The sequence below is a fragment of the Pteropus vampyrus genome, unplaced genomic scaffold (assembly GCF_000151845.1).
Source record: "Pteropus vampyrus isolate Shadow unplaced genomic scaffold, Pvam_2.0 Scaffold4, whole genome shotgun sequence".
In the NCBI taxonomy this organism is placed as follows: domain Eukaryota; kingdom Metazoa; phylum Chordata; class Mammalia; order Chiroptera; family Pteropodidae; genus Pteropus; species Pteropus vampyrus.
The window spans coordinates 4,291,262-4,318,217 of record NW_011888785.1 but is presented as its reverse complement, the minus strand read 5'-3'; the positions used below and the strand labels follow the sequence as shown (position 1 = coordinate 4,318,217).

The 26,956-nt window shown below is 32.4% G+C and overlaps 1 protein-coding gene across 1 annotated transcript in view; it reads right to left on the bottom strand.

The window, feature by feature from the left end:
- The window catches only part of ISPD (isoprenoid synthase domain containing), a 247,969-nt gene that overhangs the window by 85,683 nt on the left and 135,330 nt on the right, over positions 1-26,956 (bottom strand). The window contains exons 7-9 of the mRNA XM_011362888.2: positions 24,624-24,716; positions 24,068-24,160; positions 2,116-2,247 (exon numbers count right to left, since the gene is read on the bottom strand). Of these exons, the coding sequence (XP_011361190.1) occupies positions 2,116-2,247; positions 24,068-24,160; positions 24,624-24,716 (318 nt within the window). The remainder of the gene's footprint in view (positions 1-2,115; positions 2,248-24,067; positions 24,161-24,623; positions 24,717-26,956) is intronic.

Sequence of the window (26,956 nt, the reverse complement as noted above, 5' to 3'; positions counted from 1 at the left end):
GGAATTATGCTTTGGACAGTGTATAGGGCAAGTAAGACCAACTCACACCTGCGTCTTTGAGGACAAAAGTAAACTCTGTATTTTCAAACATTCTCACATGTTCGAAACATCTTCACTATTGTATTTTTAAGAAGGGACAAGCAACACTTAAATATGCTATATTAGTTTTCTAAAATGATGAGAGACATATCGAAGGCCTTGCAAGACTATCTTCTTCCCACTTTGGGGAAACTTAGTAGAGGGCTGGCTTACCAGGTTGAATTTTTCTCAAAATAACAGAGGTCAGACACCAAGTAGTAGGCAGCAAAGGCTGGTGCTTTCCAAGAAGGCCACTTTTCCCAACAGAGAGCCCGCTCAGGTACTTAGTCTCATACATATTCACTGTAACCCATTCCATAATTATGTAGAGCATGGCAGGGTTAGGAAAATAACCTCATTGTGAATATGAACATTACAGGGGTTACTAGGTTTAACAAATAAAAACACAAGCTACCCAATTATATTTGAATTTCAGAATAACAACATAGAATTTTTAGTACAGGTACGTCCCATGTAATATTTGGGACATTCTTACACTAAAAAATTATTGTTTATCTGAAATTCAGATTCAACTGAGCATGCTATATTTCATCTGGCAACCATACTCGACCATAGTGGAATGTCAGCTACAGTGTATACAGGCCTTTTTTGCTTAGCCTAAATCATAGGACAAAGAGAGTTCCAGGGATTGTGTGTGTTCTATCATGCCTCAGCTTTTGAGATTTACTCAAGGAAATCAAACTTATGTCTGCATAGTGTAGCATCAATGTGTATCTATGACTCTTCACATGGCACATAGAAAGGACTGATTTATTTTTCCCATCATATAATCTAGAGTACAACCAAATGCAATCTAATGAAGGGAAAACAGTTCTGAATGAAGATACAGACCTGAGTTCTTCATTCTTACTCTGCCAGTTATATGTCCTTGGGGAAGCTTATATATTTCTTTAGACTTTGGTTGTTCTGACTTTAATAGACCCTATAGCACTAACATTTTATGATCCCATGATCCTAAGTAAACCAAACTCTGCCTTGTTCTTGATCACTAACCGAGGTCATGCTTTCATACTTTCGAAGTACAGGAAATGACCTTAAAGTTAAAGAAAACCAAGGGACTGGCTTAAAGATAATCCTTATATTTAATTAAATCCCATTTGTTTCAAAAGAAATATTGTTACTTTCAGGCTAAAAAGGCACCTTAAATATTTTATCAATAATAGCTGTTATTCATCAACCATGTAACTTTCAGTATCTGTCATATCCTGGACAGTCAGTACCAAATGTCTTTTTTTCCAGACCATTAAAAAAAGTTTACTATTTCACTTCCTCAACTCCTATGTGGTACCTCAAAGGAACTATAAAGCGTTCTGCAAATTCCATGAAAGGTATCGATGCACAAGAGGGAAATCCACCTTCTCTCACAGATTCTCTGAATAGTTTGCTTTACATAACATTTCTCTGCACAGAGTTTATAATGCTAATTCATTTTGCCTTCAGCTTAACTAACTTATTGCTATTAAAAAACAGCAACTATCTGAGTTTTTCTCTAAATGCCATGCCCTCTTGTAATCAGAATGTCAGGCATTGCTTTCAAGTGATTAAAAATTTGATCATCGACATCTTTAGCATAACATAAAAGAAATAAGTGATTTCAAATTATACTAATGGCTAAGAGTTGTGACCACAAGATTGCCAGTTAATTATAAAAGTCCAGTTAGATTTCAATTTCAAATTTCAAATTCCAAATTTGAGACATACTTAAAATTATTTATTATCTGAAATTCAAATTTAACTGGGCATTCTTTTTATTTGCATATCTGACAATTCAATGTGGACTACCTAGTATGAGATAAATGTCAATCTTGTATTTTTTCCCTAATCAAAACATGTTTTGATTTTTCTTTTTTCCTCCAGGGTCGAGAAGTTCTACCTACTACAGAAAAGAATATTTGAGTAATTTTCAAGCCATATTTATTCTTATTAATATCTCTTTGCTTTTAACAAAATTAGGCCACACCATTAAAATTGTAGTCTACAGAACATATAATCTGAAGAGACCAACATTTTACATACCTGTGGATAATATATGAGAAGGCCACATAATAAAATATTTCTTTTTTTCACTTCCTTTGCAAATTCCCTAATCTGCATTAGGTTTTCCATTTCCTGACCAATAGGTACTGATTTATGATCAAGAAAATGCACCTGAAAAATAATGTAATAGGTAACAATTAGAATACCATTCCCTTCACTTTCCTTTGAAAAAAATATAACATTAAAGAAGCTCAAAACACGTAGAATTATAATACTGTAATTATTTTTATCAATTTGTGTTAATTTCTAGTTAAGCATGCTAAGCCATAAATATTTAATAAGATCAATGAACCATCCCTTATAAATAGAGGCAGTAAACATTCACTGAGAATACATACTGAAAAACATAAAGTTCTATTTGAACTTATGTCAGAGTCAAATATAGAAAGAATATATGATTTCATCAATTTGTCCAACTTAATTCATAATTTACAATTTGAAACTAGGCTACAAATATATATATATATGTTAAGAAATTAATTATATCAATAAAATTCAAGAGTGTTTATCTAATTATGAACATAAAATTTTTTAGAATTCCTTTCAAAGTAATTAATAATTGTAATTCTAACAAATAATAATTTATTTCTTAAAGTAAGTCTGGAATAATTTTACATAGAATTATTTTTTAGCAGTGTTACATAGTGTTCCTGGAATTATTCAAACGATAATCTTTTAACCATTATTTTTCATTTTAAGGAGCACAGGAGGATCTTCTCTCATTTCTCAAAAGTTATTTAGGCTTTACAGTACTGTTTGTCTTCTATAGAATATAAAAGACATATAGTGTCAAAATAAACAATTTAAAATGTAAATGTAAACACAAAATGAACACTCAGAAATCTGTGTATTCTTTCATTATACCAAATTTTTAAAACTTTCAAGATTTATAATTTGTTCAATTATGCATATTTATTAACTAGAAGCATTTTAAAATATACTCCAACCCGATATTTTTATAATACTCCCTTCCCATCCTCTCTGCCCATTTATATGGAAATATTTTATTGTGTTCTTTCTATAACACAGGGAAATGAGATTCTTTTTACACCCATCACATTGCATTTTTCTTTCTCAGGGAAAAGTACTTACTAGCATCTATTTTTAAAGAGAATTTTGTGATGACATGTACACACACACACACACACACACACACACATACACATATGTTTTATATATATAAATTAATAGATACTCAATAATTATTTCTTGGAACTTTTCATTAAATATAGTTAACTGAAAACATACACATATAATTGCTTCTTCCTAAAACCTAAAGTGGCAAATTAAGACTTTTTTCCTTAAAAATGCTCAATCCATAAAGAAACTGAAAGAAGAGACAAAGAAAAGCAAAAGAAAAAAATAGGAGGTGGGGTAATAAACAGCAGAATGAAAAGTTTTCAGGTTTTTCTATCTGCTGAACACCTGATGAAAAGACGATTAGACCCTATGACTCACCTTTCCTTAGCTCTTTTTCCCTGAAATTTCAGTTTTATCAGGCAGCACTGCTTATGGTAAAAGTAACTCCGGACTGCTACTCCACAGCCAGGCTGAAAGAATTGTGAATGAACTATAAATACTAGACCTTACTTCTATGTAATTTAACTTGGAACGAATGAGGTGTTTCCCTAGCTGGGACCTGGAAGCTAATGCCTATCAGTTGTTGCAAAAGATGTTCATTCCTATGTATAGTTTGAGCCTTCAGAAAGGATGGCTCATACACCATCTTTCCCTTGCCCTTGAGAAGCAAAGGTGCAGGGAGGAAAGGGGGAGAAAAAAGTCCGGATACTAATATGAACTGATGAACTGAAGAGCTAAGGCCGAAGAAGCATGTTCATCTTTGCCGGGACCTTTTTTCCTGTCCTGTAGTCTTTTACAAAGTTGAACAAAGTAGTGCCATAAAGTTTTCTAGTTTTATGAACTTGAAATATCAAGCTAAACCTAAAATTTCTGGTAACGGGTTTGCCATCAAAAACTGAGCTACTTCTCCAAACTCAAGGCAATTCTGGAAACTGCCGTCACTGTATAGATCTGAAACCAGGGGACTGTCTGAGGGTAAGATTCTCTCCTGAGCCCATATTGACAGATCACTATGAGGCCCCATACCAGCTGGACTGGGGAACAACACTGCTGTTTGGTGACTATTTAACTATTTTAACTGTGTGATTACTTGTATTAGATGCCATGAAATCCCAAGGGACACCATGCCCAACGTACTTTATATGGATGGAATGTCCTGGAGTTATGCATTGTACAAACTGGGTGACCTTATTGCTAGCCAAGATAGATAACTAGATAGACATTTCTTGTTTAATACAACATAAGTTTTCCTGTCAATGTTTGAGTTCTGAAAAATCTCATCCTAAAATAAAGGTGGGAAGAGGGTTGGTGGAAAAAAATAGCACAGGGAGCAGAAAACACAAGACTAATTTATAATTACAGCCTTTGTAATCACAGAAATTTAAAATGTACAAAAATGAAAGAGTGAAAATACTGGTAACGTGTTAAATGGAGAAGGAATGATGGATATAATAAAACTGGGAATGGAGTTTTGCCAGCGAGGCTGGCCCAGAAGGAAATTCAATCTGCCAAGAGCTAGGGAACCTCTATAGGAAGTCGGAGCTGGGAGCAGGTGCTCACTCCTAAGAGTATCCTAAAAGAGAGCCTGAAACAATATTTTTTTTTTATGTAACTTAATTACATTAAATGTTAATTACAGAAGTTAATAATAACTTTGGGAGCCTAAAATAGTGGAACTAAAACTCTAGACAAGAATAAATTACATTGAAATAAGAATGCTCAATGGATAATTAAAGTGGCTGAATCCGGTTTTGTTTTGGAGGACAGAAATTAGATTCTTTACACTTGGGTAACTTGTAGCTAATTAAGCATATTTTAAAAGTAATGGTCTTTAATTAAAGCTACATATGACGATACTTTATAGTTTCTGAACTTGCAGAGGGAGAAAGAATTATGCATATCAATGCAGCAAAGCATAAGAGGAAAGTAGCAAACAAAACAACTGGCCAACAGCAACAACAAAATAAGCTTGTAGAAAGAAACCCAAGTATAAAACTAATAAAAATAAATGTAATACATTTAAATTCATAACTCATAGATTTATCAAATTGGGTTTTTAAGAAAAATCTCACAATATGCTAGTTATAAAGTTCAAAATAAAAGGATGAAAAAGACATTCTATGCAAATACTTCCAAAAATAAAGTTTGTAGCAATATAATATGACACAGTAGGGTTTAAGACAAAAACCATTAACACAAATAAAAGAGGAATAGTACATAGTAAAAAACAAAAATTACAATAATCATAACCTTATTACTAAGAACATAGATTTGAATCTATGTTCAAGCAAAAAAAAAAAAAATTAAGTTGTAAGAACACAATTTCCTAATCCAGAAACATAAAGAGATGTCTTGCTGCACTTCTCTTAGAAATTAACATATCAATCAAAGATTAAAAATTTTAAAAAAGAAGAATGTCATAAAGGTTTCCACTTCTAGTGCACAGCTGAGTTCAGGGTTTCTTCCTTTGCTTCCAACATTCTAATTCTATTCCTGTTTTCCGAGCTGTTCTTGTCTAAGCAAAGTTGCATGACACGGCATATGAGCTGATGCCACTTCCACATTACATGGACTTAACTCCCTTATTTACCAATCACATGGAAGCTAATTTTTCTTACAAAGACATGTGCTTTGGCAAAAACATTTAAGTTAAAGTGAAGACATGATACAATAAGTTTTATAAGTTCTCACCAAGTCATGAGTGGAAGGAAGACTTTCACTCCAGCTATACAGATCAATAAGCTACAACATACTAGCTCCTTAGAAAGGAAAAAACGGCACTTAAGAAAAACGGCGCTTAAAAAAATCAGTAGGCCAATGCTGTTCACCACGGACTCCAGGAACTGTCGCATAAAAGTGAGTTCTAGGCAAGCTATTTATAGATCTACTAACTACCTATGTTAACAAACCAAGTACTTAAATTATAGGGAAACTTTAAGATACACAGTAGTAAAACACAGGAGGTTCATACAGGTCCTTTTCTTGAATGCTTAGGAGATGCTGAACATTGTGCTAGTTGAGATAATTAAATTTTAAAGAAACATATGGATATTGACCTAAAGAAATGTATAACCAGGTTGACAAAATTCAAGCATGAAGAGGTAGGATGCATCTCAAAGTTCTTTCACCAGATTTGGGGGGGTGGGGATGGCTCATGATATATGTAAAACAGAAGATAATCTCCAGCAGACGTACTTCCCAACACCAAAACCATGAAACTGAAGCATATGCTTTACTTGTGCTACTAATTTTGAACCTCTAAAATACACCAACTACTTATGAGTTCCAGAAAAATTTTCAGTTAATACGATAACACAATTAATTTTAATTTTAAAAACAAGGCAGGTTTATACAACCACAGCAGAGGGTCATGTTAACTCAAGAGAAATGTAAATGTTTTTGCCTTAAGAAAACAAACTTAAATCCTGGACAGGCTTGCACCCATTGAAAGGTAGCAAAACATTTCATCTATGTTGCGTTCTGCAGATTTGCTTATAGCTAACAAGTAGATATTCTTTGATCTCTTTTTTGTACTGTTCACTAATTTGCTATATGTAAACTACAGTAAAAACAATATTTCCCATTTAGGATGCCATTTCTACAGTCCTTTTTCATTTATACATAAACAAGATAAGGCTTTTACCTACCCGCCCCCCCCCAAAAAAAATGTCTATTTTTTTAAAGGTAGAAAATTCACTCCTATAAACTGGTAAACTGCCTAAACATTTAACATGTGGGGAGTTTCATGGCTCTGTGGGTGGGCCAGGTTTCTGGCACTTGAAGTTTGGAAAAAGCTTCTCTGTGTCTCATGTCTTCTATGTTCAGTTGTACACATGCTTTGTATTTGCCTAGTAACCATTTAATATATTCCTGGTCCCAGATGAATTCCAATTGATTTTTTAATATTTTAAAATGTGATTTTTTTTCACTTGTCTCTGAGGACAGGTACATTAAATAAAGGGCAATAATTAATATCATATACAATATTCTTTAAAATATAAGGAATGATCCCTAACCCCACATTTAACACTTGTTTCATTTCAGAGTTCATGTCCACAGGAAGGCCTGAGATTCAGGATCATGACTGGAGAAGAAATAGACTCTTTGGTTTGAATAAGAAGAGAGTCAATTTGTGAAGCATAAGTATATATCCAAATAATGCATTACTTAATGCCCACCAACGTGGAAGGAAGGGCAGTCGAAATGAAAGTTATGGTAATCATCAAATAATTGCATTAGAAAGACTTATTAGATGGAACAGAGGTTCTCTGAATCCACACAATAGATACTGCAAAATTATCTACATTTGTATACAGAAAAGTAAATTGTGTGAATTAGGCCCAGCATCTTCAAAACAGCGCTATTTAAAAGAAATATGAGGGAAATCTAATAACTGAAGAAACGGGCCACTACTAAGCAGATCAAAGTAAGAGTTCATCTTAAAGATTAAAAAAAATTAGAAAAACTTTCATCTCACTTCAACTATTTATGACTACATAGATTTTATTAATGAAAATTGCTTTAATTTAATAAATTGTACTTTAATAAGAAAAAAGAACTACTTTTTAATTTTGAATCACTTCATTTTAGAATTTAAATCAATGCCATGATGAAATTCAACTCACATTTCTGATGAATAGAAACTAATTATTATAAGCTATCATGGAAACTCAGAGCAAATACTTAACAATTCATTTGTAAATCTTAACAAAATAAAATAACAAAATAAAAACTAGTAGGTTGTGAAATAATAGAATGTAACAAAAGATAGTAAATAAAATAAATGTACTTTCCATTAAAATATTAACCATACAAAAGATTTTAATGTTTCTATTGCTTTAAAGAATTAAAAAATAAATGAGCTTTATAATATCAGTAAAATTTTAGATTCATGTACATTTTTTTCAGATCCTTATTTAAAAGATCAAAGACGTAATAAAACCAGAACTTCACATTTTAACCAGTAACACAAAAACCTAATATTTTAAAACATGTAAAAAAATCAAAGTGAACATTTTTTTTTGGATTACTTCACAAAGTGATTTCTCCTATAAAAACATAACTTTGCCACTGTTGCATTATAGCACAATTATCCGAAGCATTACACACATCTATAAATAATTAACGTCTGTACCCTCTGTAACAAATTTTAGAATCAAAAGTTAAAAGCAATCCAGTGATTAATGTGAAGCATTGATTTGTTTAGCTAACATTATTTAAAACATATAACTTTATATTTATTTACGTTTCCCTGAGAAAAGCCATCAGAGAATATAAATTATGGAAGTAAGAAGTTATAAAAAGCAGGTATGTGATCCTTTACTGAGTTTAGTACATAATCTTCGCATATTTTAGTAACTTGTCAAAATTTAATTTTACATGATACAATTTATTACTTACTGCTCAAGAAACAATCTATAATTATTATTGTGGTTGTCCACAGGCCATTTAGCTAAGCATTACATGTTATTTTTAAAAAATAAATAATGAATATTTTTGGAATTCACAACTAGACACCTTACATATTTAGGGCAACCACTAAACATTAGTCTTAGAAAAAATACAATACAAAAAAGTTCCAATTACAGGGCTTCAATGATAAATTGGAAGGTCATTGGTATTTGCTTTGTTGGGATATTTTTGATTAAAATAAAGTCCTAGCTTATCTTTTTATCTGTAAGAGAATTTGTTTTTCCATAAAGCTACATCATGTAATAGAACTAACCTGATATAAAGGGTGACCAAATAAAACATGGCCGAGATATGTACTGTCCCTACTAGATAGCCACTAGCTATCTATGGCTATTTACATTTAAATTCAAATTTATTAAAATAAAATATAAATACAGTAGGTACACCTCATGTGCTCATAGCCATAGGTAGCTAGTAGATGTAATGTGCAAGAGTACAGAAATCAAACAATTCATTATTGCAGAAAGTGCTAATGGGCACACTTGTCTATCTCAAAAGAAGCATATGTAATATCATTTCTGGTCATGCATGTCATTATGTGTTTTTTTGGTCATTAATTTATGTGTCTGTATTACAAAAAGAATTTTTGTTCCTGACTAAATGTTCTGTTACTACTTAAAATCCCACTATGAAAAATTAGATATGAATGGGCAAAATTACATAGAGCCTGAGCTAAAATAGACTGAGCTTTTTCTTATTTACATATAAACATATTCCTGAAAAAGTGGATGAATGTGAATGTGTGAAAATAAAACTCTCAAATTGAGATGAGCCCAGCTTCTTTTTCTGCCCAAATGGGAGTAACAGGGACTAAATTTATTTTCCTACCTGAAACAGTAAAAAAGTGTGCAAACCATATGAAACAAGGATTCTTAAGACATGATACACTAAGCAACAAAGGACATCTCTGAGAGATGAGAAATAAAGAAGTTAAGCCCTACATCTGCCCAAACTTACTGCCTTGAAACAGTTTCTGGGCCATGGTACATGAGGGAAGGGCTGTGGACATCTAGGTGTAACAACCTAGGTAGACAAAGGTGACAGAGTACCTGAGACGAGAGAGGTGCACAGAGCAAGATCTCTGGACATTATCAGAGTAATTCTCTTACATATTCAGCAGAGTGCTGATGAGTGCATTCATTTGAGAAAACTATCTTAGAAGATGCTGGGGAAAACACCACCTGAAAAGATTAGAGGGGACAGAGCTTGATGCACCCCCAGGGTCAGGAACAGTGATGGCAGCCATCAGTCAGAGTAAAAATCTTGATATTTTACAGGGCATTAAGTAGAAGACCAAGAAGTTTCTTACTTAAGTTGTGGAGAATGATTAGCACTATACTAAATATACTAACTAGTCCCACCTAAAAATTATAAAAACAACAGTTAAAAGATCAAACTTTCTCCAATTAACCGCATCCTGAAACAAAACTCAAAAATATTGATAGTATTTGGTCACACGCACACACACTTACACACACAGAGTGAGAGAAAAAACAGTACTTGACAAAGTAAAACTCACAATATCTAGCAGTTAATCCAAAAATATCAAATGCGCAAAAGAATTCAGAAAAATATGACCCATAATGAAGGCAAAATCAATCAATAAAAACTTAGAAGTGACACATATTAGAATTAATGAAAACAGGACATTAAAATAATTTTACGGCTGTGTTCCATGTGTTCAAAAAGCTACAAGAAAGAATAAGCCTATTAAGTAGAGAAAAGGAAAATATAAAATAGATCTAACTTCTAAAGAGAAAATCAACAACTAAGATTTAAAAACAAATAAACAAACAAAAAACAAATATAACACCGGAGGGGATTAACAGCGGATTAGACATTGCGGAAGATTAGTGAATTTGAAAATATAGCAATGAAATGAAATGAAACTGAGAAAAAGGAAAAAAAGACTAAGACTCAAAGAAAAACAGGAAAAATAAACAGAACATCAGTGAGATATGGATCAACTTCAAAGAGCTTAACATACAGGTAACTGAAGTCTCCAGTGAAGTAAGAAGGGCAGAAAAAATGATGAAAAAATAATGGCTGAAAAATTTCCACGTTCAAAGAAAATTAAAAACCCACATACTTTACCTAAACACACACACACACACACACACACACACACACACACACACACAAAATCCCAAGCATATAAAGAAGCACAAAAATAGGATGCATAATGAGACAAATATATCATTTAAAACCAACACAAAATTGATAAAGATGTTTGCATTAGCAAAGATTAACATGGGTGTTATAACTGTATTCCAAAGTTAAGTAGAGAAATAGAAGATATAAAAAGGACCCGAATTAAACTTGTAGAGATGAAAACTACAATGCCTAAGATGAAAAATGCACTGTATTTTTTGTTTTTAATTCAGGTCTGGGCGCATCTGCACACAGTGAACGTACAATGAGGTACTTTTGTGGTCTATGTGCGCTGAACTCAACTCAATAACAAACGTCACCATGGCACATGCTTTCACCATGGTGCATGGATAAACTGAGTAATACAGACAAGTGACTAAAATATTACACCCTTGATATATTATAATCTCAGCATATAAATTTGAAGATAATTTCATTTAACATTATATTTATGACAAGACCACAGGCTACTTACTTTCAGGCTTCTTGATTCATTTAATTGAAGAGGATAGATTGAAAGACAAAAACCTTCTTTCAATTGTTATTATTATAAATGTTTAACAGGTCAGTTTATTGCACAATCCAAATAAAATGCAGAAATAGCTTAGAAAAATAAATCTTCAAAACTATTTTCCATAAACTTTGATATCAAACTTGTGTCTTCATCAAAATAACATAATATTTATATTAATTAAATATACAAGTTAATGATACACATGTGAACTAAAAGATAAAATTAACACTCATAAATGTAAATTTTTACTTGCTTTATGTAGAAGTGATCCATTTAGAATTTTGAAATAAAAAAGAATGCTTCTCCCAAAAACGTTTGAAAATCACCCCCTAAATTTAATTTATAAGAGAAAAATAAAGGCTCACTTAGGAATGAGAAACACTTCAAAGTTTAACGTTATCTTTTATAGTAAGTATAGAAAATAATTTAAAAGTAGATATAACTAGCCATTTATTGAAGCATGAAAATATGATTCACAAAAACTGATAAGACACCTATAGACAATTATAGTTGAATGAAACAAGATTTCTTTTTCTAAAAGACAAAACAAAAAACAAAAAAAAAGAAAAACAAAAAAAAACCCAGAACTATACCAAAAAAGTAAGGAGGATAGAATAAATCAAGATAGTAAAATTCATAAAGTTTAAATTTATACATAGTACAAAATGGCCTAAAACTTCAGGTAGAACTAGCAGTATTATTCTCCTTAATAGAATGTAGCTATTGCTTGTGATGCAATTTCTATTTATTCCCTCATACTCAATCTCCTTTATTTCTGCAAGTCACCACAAAGTATCTCTTTGTGGTGGGCAGCACTGAAACAGGATGGGATAGGAGACATCATGACTCAGAATGTCAAGGCAAGTTTAAGTCAATTAAACATTTCTGAATGCCCATTGATGCGGTGTTGAGAAAGAGAAAAAGACTCTGAGCACAGAGGTATTAAGGAATAATTCCAATTTCATCATTTGTATTTTAAGGATAATAAGAGTCAGGGAAGCAAATACTAGAAAAATGGTGTTTCAGGTAGAAAAACTCACCAGGAAACACATTAGGTAACATGGTGTATGTGTAGAACTACAGTAGTTTGGTATTACCAGAGGGCAAACTGCTCAGTGAGAATATGAGAATAAGGACGATAAAATTAGCAAGACCCAGCCCAGGCCAAGGCTTCATGATCTAATAAGCTTTGTCCTGTAGGGGATAAGGAGCCTGTGGAAGGTTTTAAGGGGAGAAGCTTGGTATATTTGTAATTAGCAAAGCCTGTCATGGTGACTATGATGAGGTCAAAACTGAAACAAAACAACAACAAAAAAAAACTGTTGGGAGGGATGGTTCCTGGAGGGATGGTTCCTGGAGGGAAGAAGATGAATTCAATTTTTTAAAACTTCACGGCCTTGATATTCTTGTCAAAGCTCAGAGGAATGATGAAGACTAGAGATAAAAACATAGGAATTGGTACATGAGGAATACTTTCAATCATGGGACTTGATGACCCAGAGAGTTGATGTCTATTAAAGAAATGTCTAACAGGTATTTTAGTCAAAGGTACAAATAACTGTGGCAAATAGGTCAGTTAGGAATGAAAATTAAACCAAAGATCAGGAAACAAGGGTCCATGGGTAAAATCCAGCCTCCTGTTTTTCTGTAAATAAAGTTTCATTGGCAGACAGCCACAATCATTTTTTTAAAATCTTGCCTATAACTGCTTTTGCACTGTAACGGCAAACCGAGTATTTGTAACAACGGCCCCAAAAGCGTAAAATATTTCCTATCTGGCCCTTCACACGAAAACTTTGCCAATCCCTAACTAAAACAGTCATCTCAGATCCAGGCAAAGAAAATGGCCTGAGTTATCTCCTGCAAAATGAGAGCATTCTACTAAATGGTTTTTAAGATCCTTTCTCCTCTAGAGATTTGGTTTCTCTTACTTGAAAAGGGCAAGTACTAACATCCCTAATGAACATCATGTGGTAAAGTGAAATGAGCACGATGCATATTCTTAAACTGAGGATAATGACATCAATAATAATCAACTCTCCAAATTGTTCTGAGGATTAAATGGAATCACGTATTTTGAAGAAAAGAATGTTGACTTATCGAATATTAAACATTCAATAAGTGTCTGTTATTACTAACATTAACATAATTATATTGATAGAGATGCATTAGCAGGCCACATTTGTGAGGAGAGGTGTCAGAATTATAAATGTAGCAGGAGTTCCATCTCCTATAAACAAGAAGAGCAAGAAACACAAGATTACAGTTGGATTCTTTCTGGTTAAGCGAAAAAAACTCCGAACTTTTGTCATGTCCATAAACACGTTAAATTAAAAAAAAAAAAAGAAAAGAAAAGAAATGAAATGCATAGTTCTCTCTGAACAGATCTAGAAATGAGTATAACACTCAGAGTACTAAAAAGAGACATGCAGGTAATTTTAACCAGTCCTGTCATTCCCAAATAAGAATTTTCCAATACTGACACTAGCTTTATCTTGGCAACACTTGCAGCTTCTACCTTAGCAGGTACCAGTGAAGCACCCCGGAATTTAAGTAGAAAAATTATAAGCTTCAAAAGCCCATAAAATAAAACCTCTGATGCCTGAAAAATTAAATCACACTATACTTTTCCAAAGTACCACACACAAATTTATTACAGAACAGGGTTCAAGCCAAAGCATGTTTGGATCAAGAAGCTTTCTGCACTGATTTTATCACTTTTCTATACTGTGAATAAAAGAACAGTTCAAGCTTTCCGGAAAACTGCAAAAGTAATCTATTTTTAGGTAACTATAGATTTTTAGCCACAGGAATAGCACTTAGGCCTGGTAATATCTATATTAACCACCTTCCTATCTATTAATGTTTGACTCATAAATAAGATTTGTTTCTGTTTTTTATTTTAGTTTTTTTTTCAGAATATGAAGCATTAATAAAGGAAAAATTCATTAAAAAATGATCATACAAACACTAAATAAGAATTTGGCAAAGGCAGCGTAAAATAAAAGATATTTTCAAATTGTGCCTATATCCGGATTTTATTAAAATTCTAACATTAAGAACATTATGGAGGCCTTGGAAAAACGTTACTTGCCTTTCCAAGGCTTTAGGATAGAGCTTCTGTACATACAAGCACACACACACATAACACACACATACCAATGAATAGAAAGCTTTTGAATATACATGAAATCATTCCAATTACCTCCGCCAACAAATTTAGAATAGTCATCTGCCTACTCGATCTCCAGGAACAAATGAAAAAGAAATGTCCCCATCTCACTATCATTCATCTACTTGCATAATATATCTAATTGGAGGTTTTATTTCCTCTCATTAAGTCAAGTGCCAATTCTTAGTATTCTATCTCTCGACTACATCTTGATTTCGGCCATTTCTGCCCATTTACTCTAAAACTACTGTAGTCCTAGCTACCACCATTATTTCTTAGACTACTGCAACAGCCTCCTAACTAAACCAAATGCATCAAGGAATCTCTCTGATCTCTTTAATCTTTTCTCTGTTGTATCCAGAATGATGTGTCAAATGCAATTCTGATCATATCAATTTCTACTATGCAGTGCTGCTTTATAAAGTTCAAACCTCAAAGGCCCACTTTGACCTAGACCTGCCTAGTCCTTGCCTCAGCTCTCCCCAGTGTGTAGTTCATTTTCTCTGTTTCAAATCCACTGGCTCCTTCTCATTTTGACCATTCCAATGTGCTACTCTTTCCAAATCGAAATGCTGTTCCTCCTACTACAACTCTTTATTCCCCCTTGGGAAGCAGCTTTATTTACAAAACAGATTTAAAATAAGAACGTGAAATGACAAGCTCTTGGGAATGTGAGAGAGCTGGCTCTTGGGGGTCCATGTATAAAGCCCAGGTGCCCAGGTAGAAGGCCTACAGGAGGGCTGAGTGTGTGAGGGGGACCTGAAAGTTGAACTCCTTATATTTCTTGCTGCCCCCACGGCTGTCCTGCGGCTGAGCTTTCCATTTCTTTTGTTTATGTTTGTCACCATGCTCAGCCACCATGGACTGGACCCTGCTCAGTCTCCAAATTCCAGCCTTCTCTCCCGTCCTTAAGGAAGATCTCTCCTGATCTAGTCCAAGCAGACCTAGTTCCAATTATTGCCTCAGGGTGGTGGATGGAAGGGACAGTGATCAGGATCCTGTGACCTCCCAGCCAATGATTCACTTGCCAGGCTAACTCTGGTCATTTAATTAAGCTCATATTATTGAGAATTGTCATTTTAGAAAAAAATAAATGAATAAAATTATTTCCTTACTTAACTGAAAAAGATGAAATCATCTGGAAAATAAGCTTATATAAAATGCCCCATTCTTCTAAAGTAAGATGTAGTTCTTTAAAAAGGATTAATTATTAAGTAAGCTACATTTATGTCAAAATACCTGTCATATAGAATTCAAAAAATGTTATACAAATCTATATTAAGCAATCAATTAGGTAATAAAGAGAACAGGATAGTTCCCTATAAAGTGCTAACTAGATAGCACCTAAAGTGAGTTTAAAATGAATTGGTAAGAAGAAGCTTTAGTGCGAGTTTTAATGATTAAGGAATCGTTTTCAGAAGATAGGGCCTGAGCTAGATATGGAAGGATAGATTCCTTGAGAGAGCAGTGGGGGTGGGGTGGGTGAGATTAATCTTGCAATTGTTGTTAAAAAAAGAGAAAAAAGGAATGAATGCAAAAGGGAAGTGAAAAACAATCTAATAAAAACCAGACTATAAAACGAGGAAGATAAATAAGGGTAAAAATGCAAATGAAACCATAATAATAATTTAAAAAATCTCATGAATCTTGTTGTAAGGATTAAAGTACAGAAAGTTCTCAAAAATGGCTCAAGAAAAAAAAATACCATACCATTAGACTCCTACTTAACATGACTATAATAATCTGAATTGCTCAACTATATCTACACATAAAGACATGCATAGTAGATCATACAAAAGTAAAAAGTCTCCACAATGTACTGTAGTATAAAAAATATTTTTAAAAAGAGAAGCTCCTTAGACGTCATCAAGAGCATCCTACTCTGTTCTGAGATAAAGATTCTGAGATATAAAGTAATTTGTCCAGGTTATTAGACATTTGTTATTTGCAGACCTAGTACTTGTACCTTGAACCCCACTCTAGGTTCAGCATCGTTACCATGAAAATGATCTTCTAAAACTTAAATAATAGTCGATTATTTCTGTTCAACACTACCTTTACACAATATAATTTATTTTTCTCTGTGAAGCAAAACCCTTTTAAATATTATAAGCAAAGTCGGGCTTGGCCTATTTATAGTAACAAATGTATTATGTTAATGTATTGCTGATTATAGAAATATAACATTACTTTTAAAATAATAAATGATATTAAAAATATATTTGGTTTCATCTTTGTAAAGAAACAGCAGAACATAATTAAGCTAAAGGCTATTTCCATTACTTAAAATAGAATCCAGTGCACAAAAAAATGAGAAAAATGCCCAGGACTATATTTTTAAAAACTGAATGACAAAACCAATTTTTCAACTTCTTTTCTAGGGCTAAAATTAATGTAAGCTGCCTAACAAAGAAGGTTAGTTTCATTTATTTTGCCTCCTGTGCATTCCATGTTAAGTTTTATACACTGATTAACTAGGATAGCACTGGCAAATCAATTCACAAATAATTTTGCTCATCAGACCAGGCTCAGTAAATTATTTAAAGTAGAAAAATAGTGAGTCCAAACCCAGCGCTTAATCAAGAAAAATATATTCATAAAACCTAGAAAAAGTCTTCTGGAATTCATTCTATTTGCATATTCCATTAGAACGACATTCTATCTGAAAATAAATAACCTATATTCATTGAAAGAGAGAATATGAGGAAGATGTGTCCTGTGAGAATGTCTTCATACACCTTCTGTTACATGTCCATCACAATTAATCTTGGGTAATTTCTATATCCCGCAATACAAACTTTCCAGTAATCATTCAGCCATAAGCAAAGGTCTCCTAAAACTTAAAAGTTAATTCTTTCTATTCAACAATTTCTACAAGAATGACTTCATCATTCTCATCTTTGTGTTAAATACAAATCCCTTCATGACTGAAATTGTTAAAAGGTCCTAAAGGTATTGTAAACAAGGATTTATTTAGATATTATTATTGATTTAAGCAGAAAATACCTGAGACTGATTATATTAGCAGAAAACAAATGAAAACATTTGTAGAATTTGTGGAAATGACTGCATCTTTGCCACTGAAGCTGCGTACAACCACAGAAGAGAAAATTTTAATGTATCAAGTAAAAATATCATAAAAATTCAATATATAATAAAGTTTTAACTTTCTGAAGGAAAAATCAAGAAGGTATCCATAAAGCTACAGTTACCAACATGGGTAAGACAGGAGCAGAAGAGGGATTTGTCTCTCTTCTCCCTAAGCCATTCATTGCCTATGTAATACACACAAAAAATATCCATTTGAAAATATGTACAAATAAAATAGAGACCTGAAATATATATGTTGTTAAAAGTAAACTAATATGGAAACGGCGAGAATTACAATAGCCTGTTCTCTTTTGTTTGTCTTATAAGATCATGTGCCTTGAAAACACATTTTCTTAGCCTGGTGGTAGAGGGTTAACAGGAGGAAGCACACAGAACAAGTAGTTAGATAAAAGGTGACAAAGATACCTGTTTGAGATCTGGCATGAAATTTAACAGGATCACAGATTTTTATAACTTAAATTCAATAAAGGCTCGATACCCTTTGAAGCTAAAGTAAGAAGTCATTAGCACTTAAAAGAAGGAATCTAATGTTTTTCCAATTGTCATTTGTTCTTTATTAGGAAGAAATATTAAATACATATATGTGTGTGTATATGCAGATTTTTAATTTTTCCAGCTTATTTAACACATTCATGAGAGCATAAAAGTAACAAGTGTATCTGATACATCGCATACTGGATTGATTCTGTTCCTGGCTCTGCCATTGGTGAGCTGTGGAACCTTCTGGAAACAATTTACATCTGTGACAGTTTCTCCAGATGTAAAACTATCAAGTGTCAATGGACGGTGGTTTTCTATGTTTTTATTTGCTGACATGTTCAAATATTAAACAGTCTGAAATATTTTAAAGATCATATTGTCTGATCTGCGGTGTCAATAAACCACTTCCCAGTAACTAGAACTAAATTAGGCACTTTTGAAGGTTTATTTATGGTTTTCAAAGCACTAAAATTCTATATGATAATTTGTTTTGCCAAAGTGAATTCATGAAGAGATTCCTATCTCTCATAGAGCACCAATAAAACTGTCTACATTGTCAGGCAAAAGTAGAGCTCTTGTGTAATTATCCAGGTAATTACCATAAAATTATTTTGCTGTGGAAAACTGATAAACTACTCTATCAAGTAAAATTAAAGAACTTGTTTCATTTGTCAATTTTTAATTTCTATTTAGATTTATTGCCAATTACTTTCTGTTTATAAAAATTTAACATTTCTTTGGTGCCTCTTTTATGAATCAGCTATGCTCATCAAAAGAAAAACAGCTTTAAATAAGAATATACTGTCCATTATCCCATCTGATACTAGTACCAAAGGATATTTTGTGGAAATCTTGCAAAATCCAAAATCCGGAAGACTTTTTTTAGGTTTTACTTTCTGGATCTGTGAGGGTATTTTTTGAGAATTTGACAATTGGTTATACATAATCTTGACTGGACAACAGTTACAGTTAGTTTTGTCTCCTAAAACTCTCTTCTTCATTGATTGGCCAGCGGGGGAGATGGAATACAAAGAAAAAGAAAAACAGCTCTCTCGTCATTAATTCATTAATTTCTAAGCCACGAACTCAGCCTACAATTCAGACTCTGAGCGCTTTTGAGTCTTATTTCATTTAGGAAAAAGCCTATGCTCTTTTGGAGTGATTTTTAAATCAGAAATTTTATGAAACTACCTTTTACTATTTTACTATTTTCGTACATTTAATATATTACTTTAGTTTTCTAAATACTTGTTCATCATTATTTAAGTAGTGAACAAAAACACATGATAGGAGTAGAAAACAGAGAACTGAACATGAACATGTCCCATGTTAATAGTTGTTGTTTTAAGTGATTCCAAAAAGGGCATCCAGACAATCCTCTTGAGAGTTGCAATATGAAAAAGGTTCTAGTAATAAGTACTCCATACCCACTGGTAACCTCAAAGAAGAGAAAGCTAACAGTAACTTCAGTTAACTCACGATGAAAAATTTGGCTCCATGATAACTTACATAATAGACTAAAAGGACTCTCAAGCATAATTCCTACATAATTTAACTTTACAAAAGAAAGTACTGGTTTTTAATGTTTATAAAGCTTTCTTGTTAAAAGACATAAGAAGGAATCTAAATTTTTTAAATTCCTTTATGCCAACCAGTCAGGTTGTGCTTGTCATCTGAGTATATATTTCCAGAGGCTCACAGTTAAAAGACTGTATATATAACAAATCTCGTCCTTACACATATACAGATTCATTGGGAAACGAAACACTTGTAAAGTGACTCCACCCAGCTATTTCTACCCATTTTAATGCTGATATCGAGTTTAGCCTAAGTAGTCAACATTACCGTCAGTCAGTTTCTAGCTGATTATAGAAAGCTGGAAATTTCTGATAATTCAATATAATTACAATGAAATTAAGTTACATCTACCAAAACACAGGTTATCATTAATTAAATCAACATTGGTAAACTCCTTAAATCATACTCAATGCTATCAACAAATGAGAACTCGGCAAAATTACACTACTTGATTATATATATATATAAAAGATGGCAAAATAGAGGTCCAAAAGAATATTTTGAACATCAAAGTATTAAGGATATTTTTACAAAACTAAAAATGTCTAAAACTATTTTGCAAAAGTGACCACTTGAAATGAAGCATGTCACAACATATTATCATATACTGTCCACAAGATTATATGAAAAAGTTCATTTTTACAAATGTAACCTGATTTTTTCTTAAATAGAAAATAAAATTGTTTTAGTTCTTTTAAGATAAGATTTTTTTTCTACTCTTTATGGTGTAATTTTGATCCTTTCTTTAAGGGGATCTTAAAGCAGCAGCCTCCTACCTATGTCAGTTTACCTTAGACAATGAAACCTCCTACATTAAATATATCCTAACCCATTTTACTTTCATAAAAGACTGGAAGAAGTTGGTGTTTGGACATTCATGGACCCCCAAAGAACCTGAAATAAATCAAAATATGGTTAAGTATCCATGTACCAAGAACCCAGCAACATAAACTGTTGACTCCTTTAGTGCTTAGCTCCCTTCCACAGATAAAATTCCAGATGACGTTGAAAGTCACATGTACCTTATGAATGACTACTGAATGAACTAACAAAGAATGGCAAAATGTTTTTATATCTAATTTGTGAATATAAGAGATAATGAGGGCTTCATCAACACTGTAGGCCTGACACCAATTTTTGCTCTTAGAATCTGATCTAACATTGTTTTTGCCAAATGCCCCAGCTAAACTGCCCTTCGGCCTCATTTCTTTTGAATAATTTTCCTTGTAAGGTGAAACATGATGACATTGCAAATGACAATTTTAACTAGATATAGTGTCTCAGCTGAAAAACCCTCACAAACACCTAATCAGCCACAATTTTACTTTTCATTTGGCTGATTCCCAGTAAGTCTTCCTCTCTTCTGATGTACTGCAATCAGAAATTGATAAATCCACTTGCATCGGAAAAACAATCACTGCATTTCATCTCAGCCAAAATAAAATAGGCTTTTACACATTCACAATGTATGTATTCAATAACTACTGAATCACCCAACTCTGCAAAAAAATGTGCATATTTTCTATGACTTTGGTGTCATTTTGGATTTATTTTCTGATGAATAAAATCTACCTGTTTAGGAAAGAAGATGAATAGACTCCTTTTTGACTCTTCTTTTGAGAATTTAAAATTGCTTAACAAAAGCCTTATTTAAAAAAAAAAAAATACCCATGGTAAAGTCCTTTCCGTCTTGGTTTAATCTTCCAGCAAAGTAATTCAAATAGAAGCAAAGTAGAAACACCATAGCCTGGTATGTGTAACATCTTTCAGTTATATATATACATAGGTATATCTGTCTGCATGTGTATTCACACTTAGATACTCATACACTATATGTGTATATATATATACATATATATGTATTTTTTCCACTTTACTAATATGTAAACTGTGTCCTTAAATATCTAGATTCAAGTATAAATCTTTTATTTTACTTTACTTTGCAATAATCATAGTATTTTCCACACAACTATTAATTTAGGGACTATTTGAATGGTTCTGCCAAATTTTAAGTCACAAGATAATTAAAATGGTCTTTTGGCCACTTGAAGGAAGTAGCATCAGAAAAAGGATGAAATCTTTACACGATCATTTCTAGGACAATTCAAAAATCCAGAGACAATTTACTTGACTCTCAATCCAAGAAGGCAGTATGCTTTTTACTCAACTTTTCCAGCGATGTGTTCTATCTTAAGGATACAGATCCTAGATATGTTCTAATGACATTTCCAATTAAGTTTAATAGCAACCTTAATATAAGCAACAAGAAAATTATGAGTGAACAAATATTAGTTATGGAGTGACAACTCTCCAATTTAAAGTAAACATTTTATAGTGTTTATAGTATATACACTTAGAGTATACAGACTTAAAATAATACTTTTCTCAAACTACTTGTGGGAGATATTTCCTCCCTAATTAGAGGATTGTCCATCTTTTCCTTAATTTGATACAGAACACTAGGTAGCCAAAAAAAAACCTGGTATTTACTGGGATACATGAAATGGAACTTGACAGAAGTAAAAAGAAAATTAAATGCAAATATTTATGAGACCAATACAAAGGTCTAGGTTTGAGATGCAACAGTAGAAATGAAATAGGAGAGCCAACAGTTTAAAAACACTGTGTGTGGAGATGGGGAGGCGGCGGGGGGAGGTTGTATCTGATAGAGGCAGACAGAGGGAAAAGGTAGGAGGAAAATTCAAAGGTAACACAGATTCCCACCTGAGTGCCTGAAACAACTGTATTGCCACTGAAAGAAGTCAATCGATGGGGAACGTGCTTTTGTGATAGATCAGATAGATCTGATATGCTAGGTGTGAGAAGACAGTGAAGTAAACAAACAAATGTACTTAAGAGAATGTTGGAAAATGTATGACTGAAACTCAGGAATCAAGAGCATGAAAATGAACTTTGAGTCCTATCACCCAAACTAGAAAGAAGAGGAGCTAGATTATTAAATGAAACTAACACGGGTATGCCTGACAAGGGCCTAGCACTGTGATATCAACTATGCTTTTCATTCATTGGAATCCTTACAATGATTTAGAGGAGGTAGGGTTATCAGCTTCATTTCTAAAATAAAGAAGGCAAGCCTCAGAAAAGTTAAGAAACTTGACCAAGGAACCGAGGTATTCTGAGTTCAAAGCTCTCATCGCAGCACTGTATTGCCTATTCAGAATAGAATCTGGTAACATGGACTCAGTAAACTTGCTAAGCACATTAATGTGGAGAGAGAATGAGATGGCCAAACACAGAATTCTGAACTTACCACTACCCTACAGAGCATTAGAGACTTCTGGCATTGGGCATATTTCATAATTTTTCTTAAAAAAAAAACAAAAACAAAAACAAAAAAAACAAAAACAATAAAAATATCTGTGTTTCTGTTAAAATCAGTCACATGTGGAACTTGGGTTTCCATAATCAGCAGGACCACAGAACTTATCTTCAGGGCATATAACCAAATACAACAGGCTGATAAAATAAACCTACCACAAATGCTAGTTTATTTCTACTTGCACTGCTTAGTCTAAAGTTACTTATTTGTAGTGCAAATTATCTTTACTCTGTATTAATGATCTTACCTGACAAGAATTTATTTTCCACACTATGAAATAGGCCTGAGCATAAGGAACTTGGCTATTGCTAACCAATTGTTTTGAGAATTTCATGTTTGGAATCCATTCTCATAGAAAAATATTGCAGACTAGATTCTGCTACTCAGCTATTTTGGAAGATCTGGCCTCTTATTCTATTATTGTCTGCTTTTTTCTCTCATATATCCCCTCTGCTACACAGTTAAATAGGCCAATCAAGTAAATTCTATACTAAAAATAACACTTTTAGTCGTTCACAAATATCTCCCCAAATATATCTCCTCAAAGAAGATGAAATTTTCTTTCATCTGTTGCTCTCCTTACTTTTGCTGTCCATAGAACAGAAAAGATAAAATGACCTAAGAGTAAATTTTCTTTCTTCTCATTTTCTCTTCTTATTTTTTAATTTCAGGGTTTCTTTTCTAATGGCCTCCTGATAATATGCTAAATAAATCTTTCAAATTATCCAAAAAACTAGTCTACTCAGCAACATGTTTTGTGATTTTAATGAAGTAAAAGAAAAGAAATTGGTCGCCAGAGGTTGATTTAAATTGTTTTCCAAACCTGTCACTTCAACCAAACAATTGCAGTAATAAGGGCAAGCAGTTATAGAAGTCACAGCAAGAGAGTAAACTCAAGAATCTGCAATGAAGAGTTTCTTCTTTTGGGTATAGACGGATTTCCTCAGTTTGATGACATTTTGTTAAATAGAACACTTGAATTCCAAAAAAGAAAGCATAGTTTAAAGAGAAAAATCTGCATTAATTCACTTACTGAAATAACAACAACAGGATACAAAATGGAAATATTACTCTCTTTAAGCACATCCAGTAATTTCTGGGTTTCTTCAAATTCAGAGGTCTTAACCTAAAAGACCAGAAAAATAAAAGTGAAAAGAGGTTCTTAAATGATTTAAAAGTTAATTCAAGGAGAAAAATGGGGAACTTTAACATAATCATTTAAAATATTTATCATGCTCAATTTTTAAAACATTTTTAAAAGATAACCATAGTTTATACCTATTAGAATTTGAACTACTTATTAATTTATTAATGTGTCATCTTATTTGCTTTACACCAAGTACAAGATAGAAAACAAAATATCGTCTAAAGAAATATCATTGTCTTTTCATTATGGGAATTAGCTTGTTAGAAAATGTTATTTCCCTATTTCAAAAGATAAAATATAAAATTTCCAAATACATATTAAATAACCAACTCATTTACCAAAATCTTAAATTCAAATATTTAAGAATCAAGAAAAATGAGTTATTTTCCACATTATACTTATACAGATCCCCAAGGGCTTTTAATCATTTATATTTACTTACATTTACACAAACAAAATTGTAGCATTGCTCTAAGATGATTTGCTGAAGATCTCTGCCAGGATGACAAAGAGACCCAGATGTGACTTTTACATGCTAGAAGAAAAAAATAGGGGGGAAAAAAGAGTTTACAAATTAGAAAGACCAAACGTGAACATAAACAACTTTGTTACAAATGAGGACAAAATTGCTACAGGCACATAAAGCTAAGGGACATATATGAAAACAAAATAATTGAGGCTTAAATTTATTTGGCTACCAAGAAAAAGACATTTGAACCAGTCCATGAATAATGTTTATTATTTTAGCAAACATGGATATTAGGTAATTGTCTCAGATAAGAAAAAAATATATATACAAAGAATGTATTACAGAGAATGTTTGGAATAAAATAAAAAAGTTGATTAGACAGGGATTGTTGGAGGGTTCTGGAAGCATGTTAAATTACTAGTCACAAAGAATAGGTCTGACAAAACCTGGAATGACTAGAAGCAAGGAAAGCAATAATAAATTATAATAATACAGTGATAGAGAAAAGAGTTGAACTGAGGCAATAATTATAAGATAAAAGAAGAGATGATGAGATTATTACTAGAGGTAGTCCCAGACTAGATTTAGAAGGAATGGTACATATATTACAAAAATGTACTAATAAGATTTTTATTCCATATATTTCAATATGCTAATTAATTTCTATTTTTTCTATTACAATAATAAGAATGACTTAATTACTAAACAAGGGATTCGTTTTAATGATATTTCTGCTATAACAATTCCATAGGAAGTCACATTTCAGTGGTTAATAACAGCATTATATTTAGAATGCCTTACAATTTATAATTTTAAAATACAATGCATATTCCTTAGTAAAGCATCATACTCTATAACTCTAACAGTATCACCTATTCAATAGAATTCAGCTTTAGTTCTACAGGATTTTGACAAAATATCTGAGAAAAGTAAAGGTTTTGAGGTCTTAGCTTTAGTATAGGAATTGATCGACTCATAAATTTCAAAAATTTTATTTTGGTTTATAGTTCTTATTGAGTACAAAATTCAGAGAGAACATTTAATAAAAAACAAAAGCAAATAACTTCCATAGTCATCAGCCACGTGCTGACAATGAAATAGACAAGAAATCAATTTCCTTATGCAGCATGAAGTTTGTTCGAGGAGTCTCATCTTCTAGATATTACAGAGAGACAAATTTTTAGGGGTTTCTCATATATCCAAACATTTTAAAAGGCATTAATAGCTAATTTACTCCAGATTGGATGTCCATAGCATGCAGACTTGCAAAGAAAGATACACTGCTTCCTGGAGTAAATTTGCTTATGTTTCAGAAAGTAAAGAGAGAGACATCTCTCTCCCTGGCGCAGATTTGCTTAGCGTTCCAGGGCAGTAAAGACAATCTCTCTCATTAAGAGAAGGATGGACTGGTTTGCCAGCAGCTCCCTCTATCAGACCAGCACTTCCCGATACCAAGATTCTTCTTTGATGCAACCCACTGCCTGGCAACACCCAGTCCTAACTGCATTTTCTGGTGGGACCTGCAATTCAGAAAATCAGTGCTATACTATTATTCTCCTTACTGCTACTGTTATAATAAACTGTCTTTTTTCTGACCCTGAAGTTTCATGTCTTTTGCAAATATTTATGATACTGACATGCATTTTTGCATACAAGTAGGGTATAATCCTCAGATCCTGCCAAGTTTGTGACTTGATGAAATGTGAAATAAGGCAACCACATCATCAGATCTTGACTTCAACAACTGTAAATGAAATCTGAATTCAAAAAAAAAAATTACTTTATAATTTTCTTTTACATGTACATAAGTAACATATAGGATGAGAACATGAAGAATATTGTGATTTAGTTTTTTAAGTTTTAAAATTGATAAAATTCTTGAGAACAGGGTATGAGATACTTGGGGACAGAAACATTCATGTTTGTTTTTACCACTGTCAAATGCTTGATAAATAAATTTTTTAAACTTACCAATTTTTTTTTAAAAAGGTCTTTCAATGAAAAAAGGTATATGTTCTTAAAATAAAATATATATGGAAAAGCTTTTTAAAAAGGCAAAAAAAAAAAGTCATCCAAAAATACTTCTACCCAGAAATAATTACTCTAAACATTGAATAAGTATCATTTCAACAATTCTCTATTAATAACAAAATATTCAGTAAGCTGGTGAAAAAAAAGAGATGAAGGAACAAAAGCATTCATATATTCTATTAAAATGGGATCGGAATACGCATGTTATTTTTAATTATTTAATGTTAGAAAATATATACATATATAGTAAAACCAAAAGTGCTATTAAATGTCAG